The following is a 25,874-nucleotide window of genomic DNA, read 5'->3' as shown; positions in this document are numbered from 1 at the left end:
AGAAAAATATATATATAGAACCAGACTCTGAATGAATATATCTTGAAATATTTCATATACGAAATGTCTCCTATATAGATAAACTATCGAACGCCATTCTCATTATACTAATTCTTTGCACAATGCAAAATTGATTTTTTTCTCACAAGGCTTGTTACTTACATTCGACGCAGATCAACATCTGAGATTTCTTTTTTACGTAAAGGATTTGAAGGAACAAATATGCAAATTCACACACTAGACAAAATCGTGTGAATCTCTTAACTCATGTTTGTCTCATACTTCTTTATAAATCATTAAAAAAACGAGTTTTCAAATAAGAAACAGGTATATTAAACCCTTTTAAAGATTTATGGAATTTTTAGTTGTTCAAACGTTCGAGAAATATTTAAATCAACTACATGGAAATAACTACAATCGTGACAATTACGTCTACGCATTGTGATACGATACGTCAGGCTACAACAATGATGGAAATTGCGCAAAACATACAATTGAATCGCAAAGGGTTATCTCACTCCCTTTTTTTATCAAATCGCCTACGTCCCCTCATTATCGCTACTACGATTAAATGTTTTTACCTCGTGCATCGAAGCGTTTCATGTAGCGCGCGTATTGTCGACGATGCCTCGAAGAAGTGCAACGAAGGACAACGATGATCACGTACAATCGTAATTCCCTCGCTCGGACTCGCGAGATTGCGAACCTTATTTCCAAGGACGTGATACGAAGGAAATATTGTGGATTCATTAAAAGAGACGCCGTATCCTCGGCGTCTTCGTTTACAAACCTCAATTGCTTCTCAACTAACCGCACGACATGATAGTTAGATTTTCTTGTAATGTAATGTATTTGTTTTAGAAAAAATCAGGACTGTTGTCAAATCTCTTTTTTAGAATAAAATGTTTATAAAAAAATCTCCTACATATTTTTATTTTCAATAAATGCACAAGATATATCGCAAAAGATGCAAAAAAGATATTTGAATATAAGAATACATACATATATTCACCATTTCATCATCATTAACATATTGTGTTCAATATATTACAATGTATTTCAATATATTACATGTATCAATATATTACAATATATAACATTAATATATTATATATTAAAATGCATTGATATAAATAACATTGATATATTATAATAACAATACGTTAATAGCATAAGATTATAAGAGAAATAAACTAAAACTGTTTTAATGCAATACATGATATTTGCACTGACTATATAGCAATTTAAAAAAAAATCGATGCAGATAGCTTTTTCTTGTGAAGATGCGAGAATCAATACAAAAGTCAACAATAAAGTGATATTAATGTGAGTGAGAGCATATGAATTAATCAAAGTTGCAATACGCAGTAGATAAGATTATTATCATATTAAATCTAAATATTCTGATATCAGCTGTAATACCATATGTTCCAATGAAAAATATTAACATAAAAAAACCAATTCAGTAGTTCAAAACATGATTTAATAGCAAATAGTAGTTAAAAAAATAATTGAATGCAATTATACAATATTTATGATGCGTACAAATTAAAGAAAACTCATAATTTATAAAAAATGCAAATTTCTCATATTAATGGATACAAGTCAAAAAATAATCAATGGGCTCTATATCCAGCGAATGCAAATTAATAAATTGTTTTGTAGGAAAAAATTTGTTTTTGAATGACAAGCAATTTTTAGATCAAAATAATTGCATTGCACATTCATAATTTCTCGCGATAAACAAGTATTAAATGTAATTTCTGTAAATATAATAGTCTAACTACAAACGTTGTCCACCGAAAACCGATAAAACAATGACGTAACTTTTTTGCAAAATAAAACAACTTTATCAAGCAAGATAACATTACATACATGAAAAAGAGACGGGTATCACAAAACAATAAAAACAATATATTCCAAAAATAGCTGCCGATTATTCGGCGCATCGCTTAGCGCGGTTTCACGCGGATTTTTCGCGCGAAAAGGGCGAGTCGCTCAAAAATGTACGAAATACGATCGAAATCGCATCTCTCGATCGACGCTTCCGATATGCGTATATACAGCTGAATTGCGCAGTAGCGTCGCGTTTAGGCGACGCAGAAGCCCGCGGCGGCGGGCTCCGAAATCGACCGGTTTCTCGCGGTCACCGTCCGCGACGCTTTATGAATTACGATCGTCGCGGCGAGAGAAACGGGCACGCGTCCCAGTTTTCGTCGCCGGCTGATTGCGAGAGAAAGACCGAGAGCGAAAAAGAGAGTCACGCACACACGCATATGCGAGCCGAACCGAACACGTATATCCGTAACACACGGAGGGCGCCGCGCTGCGCCGCGAAACGTTGCATACGCGTGTGCATATAAGGCGTTTACTCGCGGCGCGCGCGACGAACGAAATTCGGGACGGGACATCCTGAGGCGGGCGACGCCGACAGGGTGACAGCGTCGCGACGTCGCGTCGCACCGCGTCACGTCGCCGGCGGACGCGGCCCGTGGACCCGCGCGCGAAAAAGATCTTGGAGGAAAAACTCACCGGTGCGCTGCTACGCGTCGTGCGGCCTCTGTCAACTGCGCAGTTCACGGGCTAAGAGGTTCTCGACAGGGACGGATCTCGGGCGGTGCGCGCCCGCGACGAGCGCGGAAAGCTGACGCTGGCGTCACCGCGCGGCATCCCGCGGAGCTGCGCGGCCATTTTATAATTACGATTTCGATATCGCCGAGAAACTTTCGCGACGTCGCCATCGTGGACGAGGGCAGAATGCATTATGCTCGCGAAATTCGACGCCCACGATGCTTCCCGACACTTTATATGACAGCGAGCGATTTATTTTTTTGACAGGTGCGAAGAGATTTATTCGCGAGAAACCAGAAACGCGAGAAGAATCGCGGAGAGATTCCACGTACTCCGCGACGCGCTTCACGACTGACCGCAATTTGAAATCGACTCGAACTCTCGAACTGCGAGATCTCGAATTTCGATACGGTCGAAGCGACAGACCAATCGCGTCGCACGGATTCGATTCTGCTCGTCTCGATTGTACTCGTGTACTCTGAATTGTTGAATGTAGTGCGTACGGCTAGATTTCGACGAGAAAAAAAGATACTTTGCAAAATACGTAAATAAATATTAGACTGCGATAAAAGCACACATGTGCACGCACATACCTGACGATGATCGCATGCATTGCACTCTCGCTGTACGAAAAACACTCGCGATAATTTCTTCGCGCGTAAAATTCACTCAAAGACAATATAATAATCGCAAAATGACGGCACTCTTTCGACAATGTAATTTCGTTTCCGCAATCTGTCGTAAGCCACCAAATTTCCGACGCCTGTATATATATTATTATTCGATCGAACAGACACGACTCGATCGCGACCGTGATACCCCGTAAACTGCGAACGACCGAGTTGGCGGAGTCAGCGCCATCGCTCGACGAGAGCTCGCGGACCCGACCGGCAGCGCCATCTGTCGCGAAAAATGCGAAGCCACGCAGGCGCCAGCTTGACCGCACGAACGGAATATCGGCCAGCTAAACAGCAACCCTCGCCCGCGCGCCCGTCTACCTCCCACCGCCCCGCGACCTCCGTCAATGCGAACTGGGGTGGCCCCGCTCCGCCGTCCGAGATATCGGGCGATTCGCTCGAGCAAAGTCGAGCGCGATGTCGTCCGCGAAATGCGAAGAGCGAGATAATAAGAAAAAAATCCAACACGCGCTCCCTTTGCACAACGTGGTGTAATCCCGCGTTCGAGCATGCACGCAAAGAGAGCCCGTCCGTTTCTCTCTCTCCCATGGCAGGTTTTGGCCGTCACGCGCGAGCACATTGTGTCAGCGCGCGCGACAGATCGTCGACGAGTCATCAACTCACCGTCTCGTTCTCCACGATGCACATCGGCTCCATCTCCATTTGCTGACCCGCGCGCGCGTCCCTCGCACTTCCTCGGGCACAACAATAACACGGGGTGGCTCGCGATGGCGATCCTTCGTAACAGTTCGCGACGGCAACGTGTGTCTGTTTACAAACACTGCAAGGTCACACATTGGACCGCCGTCTCCTCCCTACCCTTTCGCCACCCCCGCTCGCTCCTCGAACCGCAGAGTCGCGTTACGTCACGAGATCTGCGAGCGTGGCGACGCCGCGCGGCGAATGACCGAAGCGCCGAATGCGCGCGCGCGATTTTAATGGACAATTTAGTCGATCGATGAGAAACGAGATTGAACTCGATTTTTTTTTTTTTAGATAATTTGAAATAAAAATTATTGCCGATAATATTCGATCGAATTGCGAGGAGTCTATCTCGTTTCTGTACAAAATAAATAATGCATTTCAAGACACTTTATATAAATCTATTTCTGTAAAAAAAAAAAAAACAAACGCGAATGTTTGTTTTTTATGAGAAACGAGATTAGATTAAATATTTTCGAGATAATTTGATATAAAAATAATTACAGATATATTCGGTCGAATTGCGAGAAAAGTCTATCTCGTTTCTGTACAAAATAAATAATGCATTCCAAGACACTCTATATAAATCTATTACAATTCCTGCAAAAAAAAAACAAACGCGAATCTATTTTTATTTAAAAATTGTCTTTAAAAATGACATAATCGACTTATTCTGTATTATACGAAATTTTAAATCATAATTGCAATTTTCTTTTCATCATGCAATAAATACACAAGTACAAAAATCAAGAATAAATATTATTACAAAATGGTCGAGAAGAAATTGTTAGATTCAGAATGCGAATGGATTTTTCGAACTTGTACAAATGCTTTTAACGTTTATGTAACGATGATGCATTTTATATTTTACGACAATATTTTAAATTTACGACCAGAAAATTCTGGTAAGTCAATAGAAAAGCTTGTACAGGAAGTGTAATAATTAATAATAATGCAAATACAATTTATAAAATTTCAGAATTTTCGCTTTTATCATACACACTATTCATGACAGCGTTGGATCTTTTCGCATACTGTATTTATCAATGAACAGTACAGATTATAAACAGAAAGAAAAACTGTAATAAAGAGACAATAATTATATGACGCAATATATATCCTGATAATCTATATGACAACGAAGAAAAGGGTAGAAAAATCGTATAACTTTTGTAAAAAATATTCAAAACTTATATTTTAAAAGTCGTCTTAGTGAAAATTCTCAATGCGGAATTGTACAAGACGTTTAACCGTATTCTAAGTATCATAAGGATAAAATGGGAGGGGACGAGGGTAAGGTATAATGGTATATAATACAGTACTAGTCGTCATCTTCATGTATGTTCCAAAAATAATCTAGTTGTCTCTCTCACTCTCTCTCTTTCTCTCTCCAAACATTATTCACATACATTCTCTATTTTTTTCACATTTTTTCTCTCTTCCACGCTATCTATTATATATCTATTACTCAGTCAAGCCGTATACAAAGCCACACAAATTTGCAATTTGAGAAAGCAACGAATGCTCGCACATACATTCTTGAGCTAATCTAATAATAATCGCACTCCATCCTCCAACACTCTAAAGCGTTGAAGATACATATATATTATTGTGATGTTACAAAAAAAATTCAGCATAAAGATAATGTAATGGAAGTATCTTATTGTACCTTGACTTTTTTTTACTTTTTTAATAACAGATCTGATATTATGGTTTCACATTTTGATTAATTTCATTTAATCGCTTATCCTGTTTCTTATCCATAAAAATTTGGAAGGCAATAATATCATTTCATTAAATTCTCAGAACGTATGTTCCAAACTGAACTTCGTTTTCTCTCTTTGTTGATGGATAATATATATTATGATAATGACAGCCGAAACGCAAAAAAGGAACAATACACACCTTTTTCTCGCTCTGTGACACAGGGTGGTCAAAAAATACAAGATATAAAGTAAACACTTATTAAACATTAATAACCTGCCTCTCTCCCACGTTGTTTGACAGTATTTATAAAAAAAAAGACAAGCATTTAATGCCTACGTTTATAATTAAAATCAAGTGTCACGTGCGCAGCCGAGAATATTATATAAATATCAATTATGGGATAATTGATAAAAAAAAATAACAATAAAAAATCAAGCGATTCGTCAAAATAAATGAAAATAAAATTCATATAGAATGTAGACCACTCAAATCACGGAGACGATTGGACGCGCTGCTCACTTATATACAGATACTTATTAGAGTGTATGTATACACCGAACGAATTAAAAACGAACAGCGAATATACAAATTTTCATTGTAGAAGAAAAAATACAGTTAAAGCGAATGCAAAAAAAATGTTTCGATGATATTTAATTCATGTCCGATTATAAAACCTTGAAAAGAAGCTTTAAATATATGTGATTTTACATTTGCTATTCATTCGTCGTTCGTTCAGTATACACACTTTTTTCGAATACTCTAGTTTTATAATTTATGCTTAATCTGTACATATACAACCGACACTACCGCTAGCAAATTTATTATATACATAATTTGGCGGTTTTTTTGTTTGTTGAAAATTCTTACGCCGCACGCAATATAACAGCTAGACCTATACTGTTGCATACTTTTTATTTCGTCAGCAATGACGCATCATATAAATGGAAGAAGTTTCGGTCAGCTTTCGCTTTCGTTTATGAAAAGAAAAAAGAAATTATATAAATATCGAGAGTTCCGCCTAATTATCTCTCATGAAAATAATATGTTCATATATAAGTGATTTACGCTTTAAACGGATTTAATATAATATCATTTCTATCATTGCGCTTCTTCCTTAGATCTTACCTTATCCTCCTTCTTGAGGTACAATCGTTGATAATCCTCCTGATAAGTAATGTACGATGTGTTCGATTTACCAGGCTTTTGAGTAGTATTACCGACCGGCGAATTACTAGGCGAATATTTCATTTCTTGTAACTCCTGTAATTCCTTTAACGATCTCATTACCATCTGAACATCTTTCTCCTGTTCTGTCGGTTGTACTATATTTCCTAAAGTATCATCTGTAATAAAACCATCTTTCCGTTTATCCGTTAATCCTCGCGGCGAAGAATCATCATTTATGATCTGACTGAGGTAATTAGTCGCAGCGATCGTTTCCTCGTTTTGCCTTTGTTCCTGTTCTTCCTTCGAAAGAGTCGTTTGCTGTGGCATAGGCACTACATCTTGGGTAATAGGCCCTATCTCCATAACCTTCTGATCCTTTTTCCTTTTCTTTGGATCATGTGACGATTTATGCTTTACCTCCACACATCGCTCTCTTCTCTTGTCCTTTTTATCAGTCTTGTTGACCGTGTCATCTTTCTCGTCTAATCTCTTATCGCATTTAGCATCAGCATTCTCTTGCAGGAATCTATGTTTCAATACCTGTGCTGATGAATAGTTATCTTGTCTATACACAGAATGATGTCCAGTTTGAGAAATTTCGTTTGGTTTAGAATGACTCACGGGTTCCGGACACGCTGTAATGGAAACTATATCTTTCTTTGTTTCAGTTATCTTTGCCGATGATTTATGATAATCATTAACCGGTGTGATAGACAGAGAGCTGCTGGTTAGATCCATGAGATTAAATTTCTCAACGTGACTCTTGGCTGGCTTTTGAGCCATTAACTGTGCCGTAGGTACGACGGAAATTTTACCAACTGTAGAATTATTGACGGCAACAATAGCGCTTTCCTGTTGCTGGCTCGCATTATTCTCTACATGCTTATCTTTATGTTTACTACTATGTTGCTTCTTATCAGTACTGACATCGTTAGACTTTGCTGTTGTTTGACTTAAAGGATTTGTTGAAGGATTGTTTTCACCACTAATTTGAATTTTGGATACATTTGTCTTCTCGCTTTCTTGAGTCGAAACATTATTCGCGTTTGCCGTATCATTCTTTGCAACAGAATTGCAAGTTTGAATATTTCCAGTAGTGGCAATATTATTTGCGTTGGTCACTTCTTTTGATTTTTTAAATTTCTTCTTAATGCTAAAATCATATTGGTTTATTGATATAAAATAACATGAATACCAACATCAAAGAATTGCATAAATATTAGGAAGAAGCCAAGCTGTGTGTGTGTAATAACAAAAAAAAGCGCAAAATAGTGTGTACAAATATTTAATGTGTATATTTTAATGATAAATAAATAAATAAATAATAAAATAAAAACTGTTTATGCTGAATATAAATAAAAATAAATAATATGAGCTACTTTGGCTAATGCACAAGAAATTAAAGAAGCATTAAAAAAACAATTTAGTATTAACATTAAATATTTGCATACAAATCAATCTCATATAGTCTACAAATGCATTAAATTGAATATAATTCTTGCAGAATACAACTTTTTTCTAGGAATCCATTAATGAGTGAAGAAGTAGAAATTCAGTATTAATCCACTACAATCACCTAAAACATACAATGATCAAATGATGAAGCTACCAACCAACTACTTGACATCATGTGAGGAAATCGTGCCAGATCTCTGGATTTTTCGCTTTAAATCGCGAAATTTGCAAAGAAATTAGTAAATTCAGTCTTCAGGAATCTTACTTTTCATGTATGCATATATATTTCTTTCACCTTTATAAAAATGAAAGAAGCTACAATAGGATAATTTCATGCGCAAAGCAAAGCACAAATAGCGGAAGTCTTTTTCACACTTATAGAGAGAAAGAGCAACTCTTATATGCACATACATACATATATATATATATATATATATATATATATATATATGCAGTAAATATATTGACAATGTAATGTAGTACTTACACAGGTTCAACAGGACTAGCATATTTTAACAAAGTTTGTAATCGTACACAACCAGTTGGCCACAATGGCAAAACATTTGTATCCATAAAGGTAGCAACAAACGATTCCATACTCTCCTTTCTTGGTCTTAGAATTTTGAAATAATGTCTCCTGGCATTAGCAATTTCAAGGACTAGTTTCCTAAAATTGATAAAATTTATATTTGTATATGTGTAAATACAAGAGTAACAAGTAAATACAAGAATAACAAAATATGTGTGCACACATATATTTTTTGTAACATACTTGGCTTCATCAGTCCATGGAAATCGTTTACGTGGTATTTTCGATTTTTCCGTGTTTTTAGAAGACCCATCTTCTTCGTCACTACTCTCTGCATCTGCAGGAGATCCTTCAAAGCCCCTGAAATTGATTAATTTATTAATTACATTTGAACAAAGATAATATTATGTAAATTCATGATATGATTTGTCGCGATGACAAAGAATAATGATTAGCATTTGTTGCGACAGAATTCCTCGATCTTAATCTTCTTTTAAAAAATAACATAGTATATTATAACCAAATCACCTAATCGTCGAATTGTGTCCCATGTCAAATGCATAATTTTCGATTGATACAAAAGATGATGCTAGTGATAAACTAAACACTGATACTGATGATAAAAAGCCCCGCATTTTCCTCTGCTTTCTCAATAATGTGATGAGAAGAATAATGACTGTTAAGTAATAAAATAGCTTTTCCTCCATATGCAAACATAATTGATTATATGAACGTTTGATCAATAAATTGAGAGAGCAAAAGCATATAAGCATGAATAGATTAAGGGAAAAAGATAAAAGGCAGCAAAAAAAGAGGAGGAAGATAGAGAGAAAGAGCAGTCGGAGAGGCGAGAATAGAAAGGGGTTCCTCTTACGAGGGGCGCCTTACCAACAGTACCGATATATCTCCCAGTATAATTGAGGACTGAGAAATAAAAAATTACAATAAGTTTATATTTGAAAAAATTATAAACTAGAACTATGAAGAATTATAAACTGTAAATTTATATGTATTAATGCTGGGAAACTGGATTTTTTGCTATTCACACAATTATATCTTTCCTAGATCCTAGATTATATATTTAATATTATAACCAATTAATAGTTCATTAATAATGAAACAATCTATCGTTAAAATAAAAATAGTATACATAATAAAAATAGTATACATATTAAAGTAAAAATAGTATACATAGTATTGGTACAAAAATCGGGAATAAAAACTGTAATATATCATTTTTTAAATTTGTTTATCAAATCATTAAACATATATAGGATATAATAAAACTACTCACTTTTCATCAGCAACTTTCTGACACTCCTTCATGTATTTTTCTACAACTGATGGCATGACGTTATCAATGAGAGTTTTTAATCTGCAAAAATTAACAAACATGGTTAAAATCCGAATTTTTAAAAATGAAAGAAAATTATTTTATTATAAATTTCATTAAATCTTTAAAAAAAACCTGAGTCCATATAAAAAGTATATCTAATAATCCGGAATTTTATAAAAATAAATTAAGTCTTTCTATAAAAAAGCTAATTTTAAATAAGATTGCAAAAAAATATATTTATATACACACACAATTGCAATCTTACTTTTGCATTGGTTCATTCACTCTGTATTCAGCATCTTTTAAATAAAGTTTCTTGGCCCTACTGAGAAGAGTAATCTTACTGCACGGCAAAAAACGTACTAGATGACCATAAGTTTGTAATCTTATGCTAGGCAAATTCAACATTCGTAGTTTCTTCTCTAAACTGTAATAAAAATAATAAGTCTTAGAATATTTTTCATGATTCATAATTTTTTAAATTTATATATAGCATAGAAACTTACTTAAACAATACTTCGTTAATTGCGCCATTGAAAAATTTACTCTTACTATCTTTGCTGTTCTCCGCCTGAACCTTTAATTTATTCACTATTTCTTTTATATCCTCTGGAAGATTGTCGGGCAAAGACGCTTCTTTATTCTCCATCTCTTCTCCGTCAGATTCGACGTAAAGACAAACACGAGATTTTCCTGAATCCGTTGTATCACGACTCGAATCATCTTCAACTCCTCTAGCTGCGTTGACAACGCTTTCTATCGCATCATCGATGTTGCTGTCTTTACCGCACAATCTTTTTAGATCTATTTTCTTCGCATCGTATCCATTACTATTAGATGATTTCTTCTCAAACTTTTTTATATCAAATTTTTTCTCATTTATCTTGTTTTTTTCTACTTTATCAGGCTTTTTCTTCTCCTCTTGATCTTCCGAAGCTAAAATATATCATAAAATTAATTTATATACAATAGGTATAAATCAAATATTTTTAATAACTAGAATTAGAATATCTAATGAGAAATTACCTGTGCCACCTTCAGCATCCGTAGTCTCATTCTTCTCCTTCCGTCTCAAAATATCTAAATCTTGTTGAGAATTTTGTTGCGCATCTTGTGTTGGATGATTTGTTGATTTTTTTCGTTTTTTATTATTTTCGTGGTTATTTTTCTTATCACTGCTTTCTTCAATTTTCCGTCTCTATAAAAATTCATTATTTAAAGTAAAATTTGAAGTAGAAAACTAACGATATCATATATACATATTTCTCGTAATTACTTTTCGTGGATTATCACTAGTAATATCCTCTGTCTCATCGTCATCCGATGAACTAATAATTCGCTTGTCTATTCTTTTAGGGCTATCTACATCTTCGGTATCTTCCTCGCTGCTTTCGCTACTTTCATCATCGTCACTATTGTTGTTGTTGTTGTTGTTGTTATTATTATTATTATTATGAACTAATGAATGTCTATCGGCTGCTCTGAATTCAAGGGCGCCGCAATTAATGTAGAAACCACCGTGGGCTGTGGTCATTTCTTCGGGTACGATTTCATCATACTGTCGAAAAAAATATTGGCAAAATTATTTTATTTAAATAATATTTAAAATTAAATATAATTTAATTAAATATAAATAAATTAATATAAATTAAATTATATTTAAATTATGTGGAAAAATTATCTCTTCGTCAATAATATTGAAAAAATATATATAAAAAATATAATACTTTTTAAAAAAATATACTTTACGTACAGCATCAGTATTGTCGATGAAGGAATCGTTTTCGTCATACCCTGCGCCCAAGTCCACATAATCATCGTATTTGTGTCTTTTTTTCCCCATAGTAGATGTTCCCTAAAAATCAATAAAAAATCGAATATTAATTGAATTTGTAAATTCGATCACAAAATCAATTTCATACGCATCAAACATACATATTTAGCTTCGAATCGTTTTGCCATGTCTCTAAGCTTATCCTCGTCATCATCATCGAATGGGTCCAATCCGTTGGTCGCATTCTCTTCCCCATCCTTTTGTTCTTTTCTTCGTTTTTTCTACACATGACAAATAGATACATTCGTTATCAAATATGTATAGTAATTATTATACGCTCGCAAAAATCAGATTTATTATCAGTATATAATAAATTGTGCACTCTCGATTCTCTCTGTATCATTTTCACTAATTCATAAAAAAAATTAGATTAAAAAAATCAAAGATAATACTTTATATCTGATTATAAATGCATTACGAAACTCCCATCCTATATATGTATACTCACACTCAATTTACAAACATATATGTATATTTAATAATAATCAAACATGTTTAAATTTTTTCACATTTTCTTCGTTTTTATTTCTTAGGACGCAATAAAATTTTATATAGATCACTCTAACAATAAGAACATATTTTTTTCACAGAATTAAAATGCATTACTGTTATTTTACGTAAACAAATATATTTTGCACATATCTATCTGTTGATAATTGAGAAATTTCTTTTAAAATCTACTATAAATTGTTACTGTAAGTCTATTGTATAATAATAAGAGTTTTATACATAAAATATATATATATATATACACAAAAATAACTCTTAAAAATAAAATGATTAAACAAGCAAAAAAACTTATTTTTGTTTATTTCATCGCGAAAATATAACATCGAAATAGTAACATCAAAAATTGAAATGACACACATAATGTTCTTATTTTTTTTCAAAACAAATTTTAATATAATTGTTATTGTTGCGATTAATGTTATTTCAATTTGCAACAATATTATAAAAAGAATAAACAGACAAAAAAAGATGGTAAGACAATCCTAAAAAGGAAATATGAATCGTCTCTACAAGGGTGCTCGATGTGTTCATCGATACCAGGAGCACATACAGCATCCATCCATACACTTTCACGCTCTTTTGTGTGTGTCACGGTCGCGAACCACCTCTTATGGTCTCCTGGTTTCCTGGTACAGAGACGCTGAATCGAGTGATTGATCTTGCTGGAGATGCAATTGTTGATATTTGAGAAACGATTACTTTTAACACGTACATCTACACGTTCGAATCAACTTTATTAACCGCGTCCGACTTAATTATTCAATCAATCAATGAGATGTATTGCTAATTGCACAATATACCGCGCTTTCCCTTTTCTCGCAACATATCGCTTCAATTATTATCGGAATTCTTCACAAAAACACGGAACTAATCTGATAACTGGGTTTTTACGTTTAATAAATTAAAAAAACTTAAAGCAGAATTAAATTAAAGAGGAGAGAGCACGAAGAGCATATCGTATTGTAGCGCACCATATGGTCGGAAAATAAAAAAGAAAGAGAAAGAGAGAAAAAGTTTGATAAAGCAAACCACATTCATTAAATTTGTATATGTGAATGTGAAATTTTATCGAGATCAGATAAAGACGAGACAAAATTTACTGAGTTTTTAAATTGCGAATACTTATTCTACATTTAATTGTATGACATAATATCGAAAATAATTTTAAACGTGGATATATATATATATAGCGGAGCAATTTTACATTATAAATATTCAAAGTACGCGCCTTGTTTTTCCGAAATTTGATTCGCTGGAGATTCAAACCACGTTTTCAAAACACGTGCGCGATCAAAACAAAACGTCAGAGGCGCCGAAATATTCAAGCATACAATTAATTAATTACGTCCTTGTGCATTTTTTCTATTTTTATCAATTTTCTTTATTTTCAATTAACGTGTAATTATAATATTTTTTAAATTGCAAACATACCTAAATTAAAACACTCATTTTTACTTTCAGTTTGTTACTTTGCATTGATAATTCTTAATTGGAAGCTAGTACAAAAAAAAACATCAGACAACGAGCTGTAAATTATTACATACAAAGCTATCGCTTATCGATGAAATAAAATATAAAGTATATCCGAAAGTTGAACAGAACGCGACATTGATTTGAGATTTTGAAGAAAAAAATTTATTTAATTTCTTGCTCAATATTTTATTTTATCAAATATTTAATTTCTTGCTTTACCATTTTTTCTCAAATATTTATAATTTCTCGCTCAATCTTATTTATTCATTCTACAAAACACACACAAGTGGTTATAAGTAGACATAATGCTGTCAATATAAATCATGTACTTAATAAAAAAAATATGCTTGAATGCTTATCTATCAATCACTTAAATATATACATATTATATGTATCCGGGTATTTGGAATCATAAACAATTCATATCACGTATTGAGGAGACTCCACATTACATATTATTCTATATGCATATAAAAAATATCATTAGCTCGATTATGTGAAAAGCTGTAGAGAAAACGCCTCGAACAACATATTATAACCATGTTATTATTCCATATGCAAATTATGCAAATGGAGATATGCAAATGTAGCATATACTCTTTTTTGACAAGAACGCACTGCGGCGTCAATTATGTTCAACACTATCGGGGGAAAAAGCGGCAGATTAGATTAAATTGTACCTATTACACGTATACGTAAGGAAAGCGCAGGAGGGGAGAATCGCGAAAGTGCGTGACATACGTTCGGAGCGGCATATTCGATACGTGTCGGCGGTCACGAGTCTCCTGTCTCCTCCAGTGCATCGATCTACAATTCAGAAAGGAGAGCCCACAACATGCTCTCTCTCGCGCGCGCGCGTGAAATAAGAGACTCCGCGCGACACACGTTTACGCGCTACTTCTCTCTTTCTCTCTCGCTCTCCTTTTCCTCTCTCCCGATCTACCTCCTACATACAACGAAAGGGAATACGTGGCTTGCGAAATAGACCGGCGTAGACGCTGCACACAAACGAATAAGGCATTGCCGTCGCCGCCTTGTCTCTTTCTTTTTCCCGAGGACAGAGAGAGCGAAAGAGAGAGAGAGAGCGAAAGAGAGAGAGAGAGAAGAGAGAGGGCGAAAGAGAAAGAGAGATGAAACGCCGGATGATGTCGCGCAATGGCAACTCTCGCACAAACGTTTTACAAGCAAAAGGGCCGCGTTTTCGCTGGAACCGAAAGGCGCATCGTCTTTAAAAATTGGACGGGGCACGTCCTCGTGACAGTCTCGTGCATATGTTCGGTCCGCGCGCAGCGATGACGTTGACAACGCGCGGATTCGGCTCGGCGGGGACCCGCCGAATCGATCAAGGAGCCCGTTTTTCGCCATCTCGTTCCGACGACGTCTTCACGTCGCGGGCGGACGGACGCGAGACGAGACGGGCAGCAGCCAAGCCAACACATGCACACACATGTCGCGCGAGAGCGAAGCCGCGTGACAATTCGGCGTCGGCGACGCGCCGAAGCGGCTCGTCTCGTCGAACGCCGCGCGAATTTTCTCGCCTTTTTTCCCGTCATCAAACAGATACACGCGTTTCTCTATCTCCCTCTCTTTTTCTCGCCACTCTCTCCGCATATGTTCCGCGTGTCGCGGATTTGACACGTACGATCTTTTTGTTATACTTTTTTTTGTTTCTTCTACCGACAACGAGAACTAATCGAGGGAGGAGTCTTCGTTCTCACCTCGGCCGTTTTGATGAGCTGTGCGTAGTTGAACTCGGGGCATGTCTTCTCGTTCGACTCGGGCAGGGTGAGCGTGAAGCGGAAGGAGGGCGCGAGCTGCTTGCCCATATTCCCCTTTTTCTCCTTCTTCGTCGCGTGGCCCAGGGACTCCGGGAACTCCAGGGTCTGCAGGGGTACCCGTTTCGCCTCTGACATTCCTACATTTGCACCGAGCCTAACGCGGATCACGGAAACACTGCGGATACTGCGACCGCGGCAACATGGTACCCTCTCTCACTCTCTCCCGACCTAAACACCGCGCGGACGCCGCCGCTCACACGTCGCCATCTTCGGCTCGACTGTTTTTAGAGTGCGCTACTGACGCGCCGCGAGGAACGCGCGCATGCGCCGACCCTCGCTCCAAGGCGAGTCCCCAATTACCCGCCTGGGTGTGCGCACGTACTTTAGAACGTCGTCAGACGTCGGAAATAAAATTTGCCTTCACGAGCGCCCTCAAGTGTGAAGTTGCACACGGTTTGAATGGTGCGCATTTAGATTTTTATGCTTCGTGACTGTTGACAGCTGTTTATTATCTCAGAAACGTCAAACGTCAACAAATGTCATTCGAAACTTGACAATTGGTATATGTATATATATATATATATGTTGTGTAATGCAGAAAATGGAAATCTAATGAATAAAGAATTAAGAGCACTTTAGCAATTTGGACAACTTTGAAAGCTCTCGGTAAAGTTAAAAGGTAATAGATTATGGAATTTAAGAATTTATATGGATTTGATATAAATTGACGTTTCATTGACGAGATAAATTTTTAAATGCACTTTATTATATAAATACTGCTACAAGTCTTAGCTATATTTAATATATTATTACGTACAAAAGTACTTGTATGCGTCCCTAAATATTATTTATGCTAATGTATAAAATATTTCATATACTCTCAGTGCCTGCAATATAGTAAGAGAAAATATCAGTATTCAAATTTCATATATGTACATATTGTAATTGCATACATCTATGATCTCTGTAACTTCAAATCATACGGAATTACAGATATCTAAATATATACAGTTGACAACTTTCTAAAATCTGCTAAAAAGTGTGTTACTGTTAATTCTACTTATATGCTACTAAAATGACAATTATCTCCAATTTCTGAAATTGATCATAAAATCTTTGATTATATATTTTTTAACCAGGTATCCCTGGGTCATTCTTAATCACTAGCTAGATTATCTTTTTTTGCTATCTTAATTGCTGAAAATTGCTGACCTAAAAGCTTCATCACATCAGCATGTTTCATATTATTCTTCTCCTTTTTCACCGAATTGTAATTCTGCTTCACATAAAGTGCAAAACCAGAAGGTTCTCTCTTTGGGGTTTGCACTTGCTTAACACCAGACTTAGTCGTTTTATTAATTAATAATTCAAATTTTCCAAAACAATGGCCACATCGTTTGATTTCAATATTCAAGGATTTTGAGTGTCTTCCAATGCTACAATAATGAACAAATTAATAATAAAAATAAAGTTTAAGAAATAGAAAGGGAATAAATTTTTATAAATTTAATTTGATACCTGTATCCACAACCTGTGCATCGATATGTATACTTGGTTTTAATTTCGTAATCATGACATCTACGAATTGGCGGTAATTCAGAAAATGTATTCATTGCTTTATGAGCCCTGTAATAAAAATGAATAATAACGTAACATTTTGCAATAAAAACTTTGTTATTTTAAGTTTAAGATACTACTTAATTATAATATTTAAACTATATTTATAAAAAGCATTATAATATAATGTACCATTTTGTCCAAAAAGGTCCATGACCATCCGAGACATTATTTATTAGCCAAGCTGCAGCATGACACATCTCGTGAATCAAGGTATCTCTCAATCTGTCTGGTGTATCCAAAATCTATAAGATAAAATTTATTCCTCAATTATACTCAATTATACTTGTATTGATTATATCCCTATATATGATTTATATATATAAATCATATATAAAAGGAAAAAATTGTACCTTTGTTGCTAATACAATTCTTGAAGATCTAACAACACCACTAAGAGTTCTTACAGATTTCTTATTGTAACAAAATCCAGCAGTTCCTCTCATACGAATATTCCATTCAATTGGCATATCTTGAGGCAATTGGTTATCAAATACTTTCTCATTGTACAATTTATACAATTCTTTACATAATTCTTCCTTATTATTTTTATAATCCATTCTATATTTCTTTGCATCTGGATGAATGTTACTCATTGGAATCATATTTGACAAAGATGCCAAAAAGCTTTTGTATCCTACAGATTTCTCTGTTGTAATTGATGTAAATCTGGATTGTTGTTGTTTGATTCTAGTAGCTTCTAAAAATATATATCACATTATTTTTGAAATTAAAGAAATTTTCTATATATATAATTTTTGTTTACCTTTTTTATATATATTTTTTGGTGGTACATAATCTCCAGGATCAAATTCACTTGTGTTAGAACTTTCTTCGTCGCTAAATAATAATTTCCTTCTGTTTAGATTTTTCTCAGAATTATTAGATTCATCATTTTCATCTTCAGTATCGGTATCACATATCGCTTGCAGTCTGTATAAAATAATAGTGATTTAATTCAGTATCTTTATCGTTATAAATGATGAATGCAACATCAACATACCTTTTAACTGAAGTTGGCACTGTCATGGATTTAGATGTAGCATTATTTGTTGAAGTTCTAGGATTTGTTAATGCGGTGTGATACATACTCTCACTATCACTTGATAGTGATTCATCATCAATAAAACTGTCTTGTTTTCTTTGTGTTCGTTGAACATTTCTTCGTCGATTTAACTTAACATTATTTTCTAAAATCAATTTTTTTTTAAAGAAAATGACAATAACAAATCAGATTTAAATAAAATATGATAAAGATCCTTACCTAAGTCAGACTTATCTGAATCCGAATCTATTACATATTTATTTTTTGCTTTCCTGCAATAAAGTATAATTTATTAGACAAACTTTTTTTTAAATAAAACAATATGTACATTTACAATTATACATGTAAAAGTATAAATTACCTTTCTGTTTGGATGATCCTACTTGTTGCTTGATTAGATGTCTTTCGTGGTTCAGTTGTTGGCAGTAAAACATTAGCTTTATTTCTCCACGAATTACCATAGAGTTTATCTAAAATATCTGCATAGTTCATTACATCTCTGTTTTCAGGTGTATTTATTGAAGAGGAAACTTTTTTGTCAAGATGCATTTTCACATCAGATTTTGGTCTGTCTGGTGTACAAAATTTAGAAATATTATTGTTTGATTTTGTCAAATATTTATCTAGTGTAGTTTGACGCGTCAAAAGTGAATGAATCACTTTGTCAGAATTAACAGTTGTAGTTTGCTTCTTATCAGTCTGCACTTTGTTGATCCTTTCTCTATTATTTGGAGTTTCATAGTTCAGTTCTAATCTTTCTAGACTGCTGTTTCCAGAATCTATGCTATTTTTAATACTTGGAGGTATATTACTACAAGAACTATCACTTACAGAATCAGGTGAATTTGTGATAAGCCATTCTACAATTTGCTTTTTCTTCTTTTCAGATAAAGATTTTGGAAGGTCCTCCTTCTTTAATATATCAAGAAGTTCGCTGCATGTTTTGTATGGTTTTGACAAATCTATTTGCATGCATCCATTTGAATTAACATTCTTCTTAAGACTTGTATCAATAACATCAGGACTATCATTGGGATTCTGATTTATTTTTTTATTATAACTAGGTGATATAGCTGGATGCATTACATCTTCATCTGTACTCTCATCAATTATTACATTGCTTTCTTTTTTCTCTTTAGGAGTATTATACACAATTTGTGTGGACTTAATATTTCTTAATATTTTGTGAGTATCTTGCTTTGTAAGTTTTATTTTTCCAGTCTTGTCTTGTTGTGGAGTATTATAAGTTGGAAATTTATTTAATCTGCTAGTAATATTGGAACTATCACTAGACATAGCAGAATCTGATATATTTACTTTGTTTGTCTTTTTAACATTACAGTTTCCTCTCATTTTTGAATTTATCATTTTATTCTCTGCATGCCAGTAGGCAAGTATAGGACGTCTACTTTTGAAGAACTTATTATTACTTCTATTTAACTGATCTTTAGTGTTTCTGTCATTATTTATACTGCTATTGCTAGTCATTTCATCAAAAGATACTTTATTAATTTGCATTGATTTATTGTCAGATCTGACAACTGGTTTGCATGGCAAATCAAACTTTTCTTCTTCACTCTCCGAGGAAAAAGTCTTCTGATACTTTCCATTCTTCTCTTTAATATTAGAATTAAATTTCCATTTTGACTCTTCAGGTGATGAGTTACAACTAGAATCGCTAATCACAATAATATCATCCTTATCTTTTGTCTTACTGTTTGCAACAAAATCACATGTATCTTCAATAGAATCTCCAGAGAGTCGTAAGGTAAAGTTTTGTGAATCACTCACAAAGTTGCAATTAGATGTCATTTTGTTATATTCTCATTCACACGAGTCTGAAAAAAAACTGTATAATTTAAAATAATTTTAACCTATATATTATATATTTCTTTATATTTAGATGATAGATTTTGTAAATATAATACATACATGCCACTTAAATGATCAATTATGTTCTGTTTTGTAACTGTTGTGCTCTTTCATGAATATTATTTTAATGCATTTTGTAGTCCTCCACGATAATCTTGATGATCTTCAATAAAAAGGGCACACGGAGAAAATTGTCAAAGGGAGAAAAATTCCAATAACGAATATAGTGCGTTGGAGAAAAAACTGAATGATGAGATCAATGATTCATAACACGTTGTCACATTTACATGCACAATATTTATGCACAATTTATAGATCGTTTTAATAAGTGTATTTCTGTCAATTTTTATTAAATAAAAGTAACAACATATTTTTAAACGAAAACGTTCGTAAAGTAAATAGCTCCAACTTTCAAATCTCCAATACGTTGAACTTTGCTGCCAACTATATAAAATTAATTATGTTATCGCGAGAAAAAATATCCCTTGATAGTCGACATTTCGATATCCAATAGCGGATCGCACTTTCTAGGGAATTTAACTAACGGCATGTTAGATGTGCAAATCCTCCATTATTGTGAATTTTTCAGGTAGGAATACGCATCTAGATATTTGTGTTTCTCTGACTCAAAGTTTTGAAGAAGCAATGGAGGCAAGACGACGTCTCTCTCTCTAACGAAATAATAAAAAAAAAGGTAATGGTTGATCTATTATAATTTCTTTATTAGGATATACGCATAATAATAAAATATTCAATTTATTAATCGTTAATGATGCTATGATCTCTACTTTTATACAAGATTAAAGACGACTTAGACTAATTTTTTATTAACCCTTCCATCAGTAGCCGGTTAATTTAATCGATAGAATTGCTTGCAACAAAATTTCCACAAATATATTATTTATCGTTTTTGATCTTTTTTCCATAAATTAAATAATAATTAAAAAATTTTATTATGTTAACAAAATGTTTTTTACAATTATATTATTATTAATAAAAGATAATTATCGATGAAGTTTTGTCAAAGTATCTCTAATATTACACACACACACACACACACGCGCGCGCGCGCGCGCACGCACGCACACACACACACACACAGATGCAATATAAAATATTTTCATAAAAAACGTTTTTGTGATCCTAAAATTGAATTTGCAACTGTAAAAAAATAGAATAAAAATTTTTTTCCCGAACTTTGAAACTTTTATTTCCTGTAATCTCTTTTACCGATTGAACTTTCTATTTGAATCTTCGTCGGAGAAAAGAGGGCGTTACTACATTGATTTTGAGTAACATGTATTGTTTACTTCAGGTATATCGTTCGACGTCAGAGAGTCACGTTCGCGCCAAGAAGTTGTTTTTCAAGAAAATATGTGGATTCGTGAGAAATGTGTGAGAGATGGCCTCGACTTGTTTCTATACATAAACAAAGGTAATCCTTAATTATCCAATACATTGTAGAATTTTCTTCGTTACATTTGAATATTACATATATTTTGTACAATCAGAAATCATACGTATTATCTTTCGGCCACGTGCAAACCCGATATATCGATATAGTTCTGTTCAACGTATGCAATTTGCGAATAGTCTGTAGGAACTTTTCTGATACGATATATGTAGATCGCACCAACAATAACTCTAATTCGGAAGCTATCCGAAACGGCCGTCAAACGAGAACGAAACTCAATCAGGATCCCATCTATCGTATTATTCGCACAAAGCAGACCTCAGATTGGATTATCTATTCGCGCTTCCCACCACACATTATGTACTCTCGCAGTATAATAGTCGTGATGTGCGCGTTATAGCCGCAACAGGAGATTATGGCACATCCACGATTAACCATATGACCCTGATTCCGCGATATTTTGCATCCTTGCAATATGGAGCGCTGAAAATTATATCTGGACCACCGAACCGCGAAAATTAAATCTTATACTTTTCTTTTTATGGAAAGAAAATTGGAAAAATAGTCTAATAATAATTCTTTCAAATAAAAATTATTCCTGCCATTTTCATAAATCAATTCTGGGCCAAGTTTAACTTTGTAGCAATTTATCGCAAAATGTTTCGAATAAAAATCCAATTTTGCGCTAGGGTCGCATGCACATCACGAGCTTAAAACGTCAACGTATGTATATATGATATGTAATGTACATATATATCGTAACTTGCTCCAGTATTCGTTCAATGTAGCGGTCGCATAATACTAAAAGCATTTGCACTAAAAAAAAAAAAATAAAAAGAGCGGCTCAACCAACATTGGTTATCCAATTTACAATCAAATTTCAACGAATAGCCACGACAGAATGCACTGCTCAAACTCTATTTTGGCTGACACCGAGTACACCAGATTGCATTCACTCTCTGCATAAATTCAAAATTGATCGTATCGCGGCGTTTATCGGTTATTAAATGTAGTGTTAATCCTTTTAGAACAAAATTGAATATAAAAGTTCCGATAATTATGACGCATTAGATTTATACCTCCGACTTTATTAATTCAGTATTAACAAAATCGGCGCAAAGTATGATTCATGACTTTTGATATAAATGAAGAACATTATCATGCAATGTATTGCAAGGATGTAAAATATGCACTTGTAATTTGAAAGGCATCATAAAATTTATCCATTGATTTATGATCTTTCTTCAGTCTTTTTTACTTATCTATAAGATATTATCTTTAAAGGTAAGTGAGACGATCATTATATAAAGAATATTTAAAGAATAATTTTTTGTGGTAAATATAAGAACAAGAAAAAATAAAATCTGATTTTATTGATTATATGTATATTAATATGCGCGCTGATTAAAATACAATACATTTGAATAAATAACTATACACTGAAAAAGTTGACTTGACTAAATCTTTTAACTAAATTACTATTTTGTTAATTGAACATATATTAGTATTTAAGTTAACACGTTTTGTTAAATTTAAATTAAATAAATATATGATATTTAATTTAAAAATTTTTATATGTTCAATTACAAAATATTATTTAGTTGAACAGTTTAGTCAAGTTAACAATTTTTTTCCAGTGTAGCTAATATATATATATATACAGATATTATCATTTTTAAGTTATAATTTATAACTGTTCTCAATTTTAATAGATCATTGAAAATTAATAATGCTATATATCGGTACTTATTAAATAAATTTTATATTTATATCTAAGAAATATTTTGCACGGAGATAATTTTTTTTTGGAATTTACTCTAAAAATCATGTAATCGTGGAATACTAGAATTTTATAAGAATTTCTCTGATTAATAAAAATATTAATATAATAAATTTTACTATGTACATAGTAAAATTAATCAAGCATATTTTATATCTTACTGTGGTAGATATTAGTATTTTTATTGTGATAAATATTATAATCAGAGAAACTCTTATAAAATTCTTCCATATTGTTCCACGATTATCATGATTTTTAGGATAAATTCTAAGAGAAAATTCTCTTTGTGCGTACTAATCAATTGAGATGTGCATTTTTATATTTAAAATTATTTTAAAAAGTATACAACAAATTAGAACACTGAAAAAAAATTTCTTAATTTGACTAAATCTTTCAACAAATATTACTTTGTTAATTAAACATAAAAATATTAAAATTAAATATAATATATTAAATCCAACAAAACATATATTTGACTTAAATATTAATATATATTCAATTAACAAAATAATAATTTTGTTGAAAAGTTTAGTCACATTAACAATTTTTTTCAGTGAAAGAATATACTGTATTTTGTGCATTTCTTATTTTTATTATTACACGAAACATCATCTCTTTGATTGTAATATATAATTTAATGAACACTCTTTAGAGACAATTATTCAAAGCTAATTAGTTAAACGTTCTTAAGTAATGAAAAAAATTTGAAAAATTATCTTTCGAGCGAGCTAATTATTAGCGTGAGATGCGCCCTGCAATTTTTCGCTGATGAATTTAAAAGAAGTGCGCTTCTTTGTGAGAGAGTCTGGCGAGGAAGGTCGATCAGCCATTGTTGGCTGAGATTTGCCTCGTGAACCATTCTTGACGTTAAACGTGATTTAACGCGAGCGCGGATTTCTTGAAAGAAACGGGATGCACGGCGTCGTAGCTCCGATATAGACTCGGCGCGTTGATAAAAGCAACCCGCGTGTCAGAAAACAATGCCAATATGGATAATGACGGCCGCCCACGTGAGCGCTGCGGTAAATATGAACGAACACGACGATGGGCGGGCGCGTAGAAACAAAGAAAAATTTTCCAACAAAAGAACTCGGGCCGCGAGAAACGCTAGGAAAATTACAAATCCGGGCCGAAAGTAAGTAAATCCAGGGTATTCTTATCGGATCTCGTTTGCCGCATAAATAAATCATTTCTTATATACAATGTATGCGCTAACGCAATTCATCCCCACAAATTCTAAACTGTTATCCTTGCTTCTCAACTCGCTATGAGTTAACTTTTGATTCACCGCGATGTAGTTTGTTTTCTATTAACGAAAAGTTTTCTCTCCAACATTCTCGAGTATGCGTAAAGAAGCTATTGATTCGGCAAAAGTATGCCTTAAACGAACGATGTGAAATGCAATCGAAATCAATTGATTGTGAAAATGTGTTCGGCGTATTCGGGAGGGATGTTTTTATCTTACTTTAACAAAGATGTTACGTTTAACAATATATTTATAAATCTTGTCAATGTGTTGATAAAGAGGATAAAAGACTAAAATAATGTTCAAAAGAATTATATCCAATTCATTCTTTTACCGGAACAACGGAACTAACAATTGATCAGTGATATATATATGTATATACGGGAATGCCAATTTTAAACGTGTTTGGCAAATTGATCTCGTCCGTGTATCCACGCGAATAAAACTCTTCCACCCGATAGAATTTTTTTATAAAGTATACTGTTTGTTTAAATGTAACTTGTTACATTTCTGTCTTTCAATTACAAACTCAATTTTAACAATTTTCGTGCTCTACATATATATACTTGGTATATTTGTATAAAACGAAAAAACATCACGATCTGCATTTAGCCATTTCATCGATAATTACACAAATGATTCTCGTAGTAGTCTATTCACTTGAAAATAAAATTGCGAGTCGTATTCGAACACCAATCAAATTCATCGAAATCTCATCTCGTTCTAACTTTTTCCATCCTCCCGTAAGACATTCCGTTACCGATACACTATCCAAACGATGCCGTTTTTCTGTATCATGTCAGATTCATGAGGGTATCAATTCCCCGATAACATCTACAAAAACATTCGTCGACCCGGCAAACCTGTAACTCGTGTAAACCCATTAGATATCTCAGAGAAAAGGGATGAAAAAGAGAAAGCTGGAAGAGGAATCGTCGGGAGCGGCCGGCATCGCATCGGGGCGCGAAAATCTGCGAGAGGTTTACCAGCAACTAGTGGCGTTAGTCGAAACTCCGAAACCCCTGAGAGAGAGCTCTACAGTCTTCTATAACCTATCCGGCACCTCTTCTTCGTCGAACGAGAGAGAGAGAGAGATAGAGAATTTTGTTCCCCCATTTTCCACGAGAGAATCCTCCCTCTCGTATACCTCGCTTCCGCCAC

At 33.8% G+C, this 25,874-nt stretch overlaps 2 protein-coding genes across 3 annotated transcripts; both read right to left on the bottom strand.

The window, feature by feature from the left end:
* Nucleotides 1-5,118: 5,118 nt before the first annotated feature.
* yem (yemanuclein) lies at nt 5,119-16,030 on the bottom strand. 2 transcript variants are annotated; one of them, XM_085487133.1, is made up of 13 exons: nt 15,680-16,030; nt 12,080-12,199; nt 11,898-11,999; nt 11,421-11,702; nt 11,171-11,342; nt 10,651-11,080; nt 10,410-10,571; nt 10,103-10,183; nt 9,697-9,732; nt 9,052-9,168; nt 8,767-8,946; nt 6,783-7,977; nt 5,119-6,624 (listed from the first exon to the last, which is right to left on the bottom strand). In XM_085487133.1, the coding sequence occupies exons 1-13, from the start codon at nt 15,872-15,874 to the stop codon at nt 6,577-6,579; spliced, it is 3,120 nt and encodes a 1,039-aa protein (XP_085343259.1). In that variant the 5' UTR covers nt 15,875-16,030; the 3' UTR covers nt 5,119-6,576. The 2 variants fall into 2 exon arrangements, with proteins under 2 accessions (XP_085343259.1, XP_085343260.1); XM_085487134.1 differs by lacking the exon at nt 9,697-9,732.
* A 453-nt stretch (nt 16,031-16,483) lies between these two features.
* On the bottom strand, nt 16,484-20,705 carry LOC114939792 (Germ cell nuclear acidic peptidase). Its single transcript, XM_029314208.2, has 9 exons — nt 20,334-20,705; nt 18,763-20,239; nt 18,621-18,673; nt 18,360-18,546; nt 18,123-18,289; nt 17,710-18,056; nt 17,489-17,601; nt 17,258-17,365; nt 16,484-17,175 (listed from the first exon to the last, which is right to left on the bottom strand). Exons 2-9 carry the CDS (start codon nt 20,211-20,213, stop codon nt 16,896-16,898), a joined length of 2,706 nt encoding a protein of 901 aa, XP_029170041.2. The 5' UTR covers nt 20,214-20,239; nt 20,334-20,705; the 3' UTR covers nt 16,484-16,895.
* Nucleotides 20,706-25,874: the final 5,169 nt, after the last annotated feature.

Source organism: Nylanderia fulva, unplaced genomic scaffold (genome assembly GCF_048542155.1).
Source record: "Nylanderia fulva isolate GAGA-0341 unplaced genomic scaffold, ASM4854215v1 Scaffold50, whole genome shotgun sequence".
NCBI lineage: Eukaryota > Metazoa > Arthropoda > Insecta > Hymenoptera > Formicidae > Nylanderia > Nylanderia fulva.
This window is presented reverse-complemented; position numbering and strand designations above follow the sequence as displayed.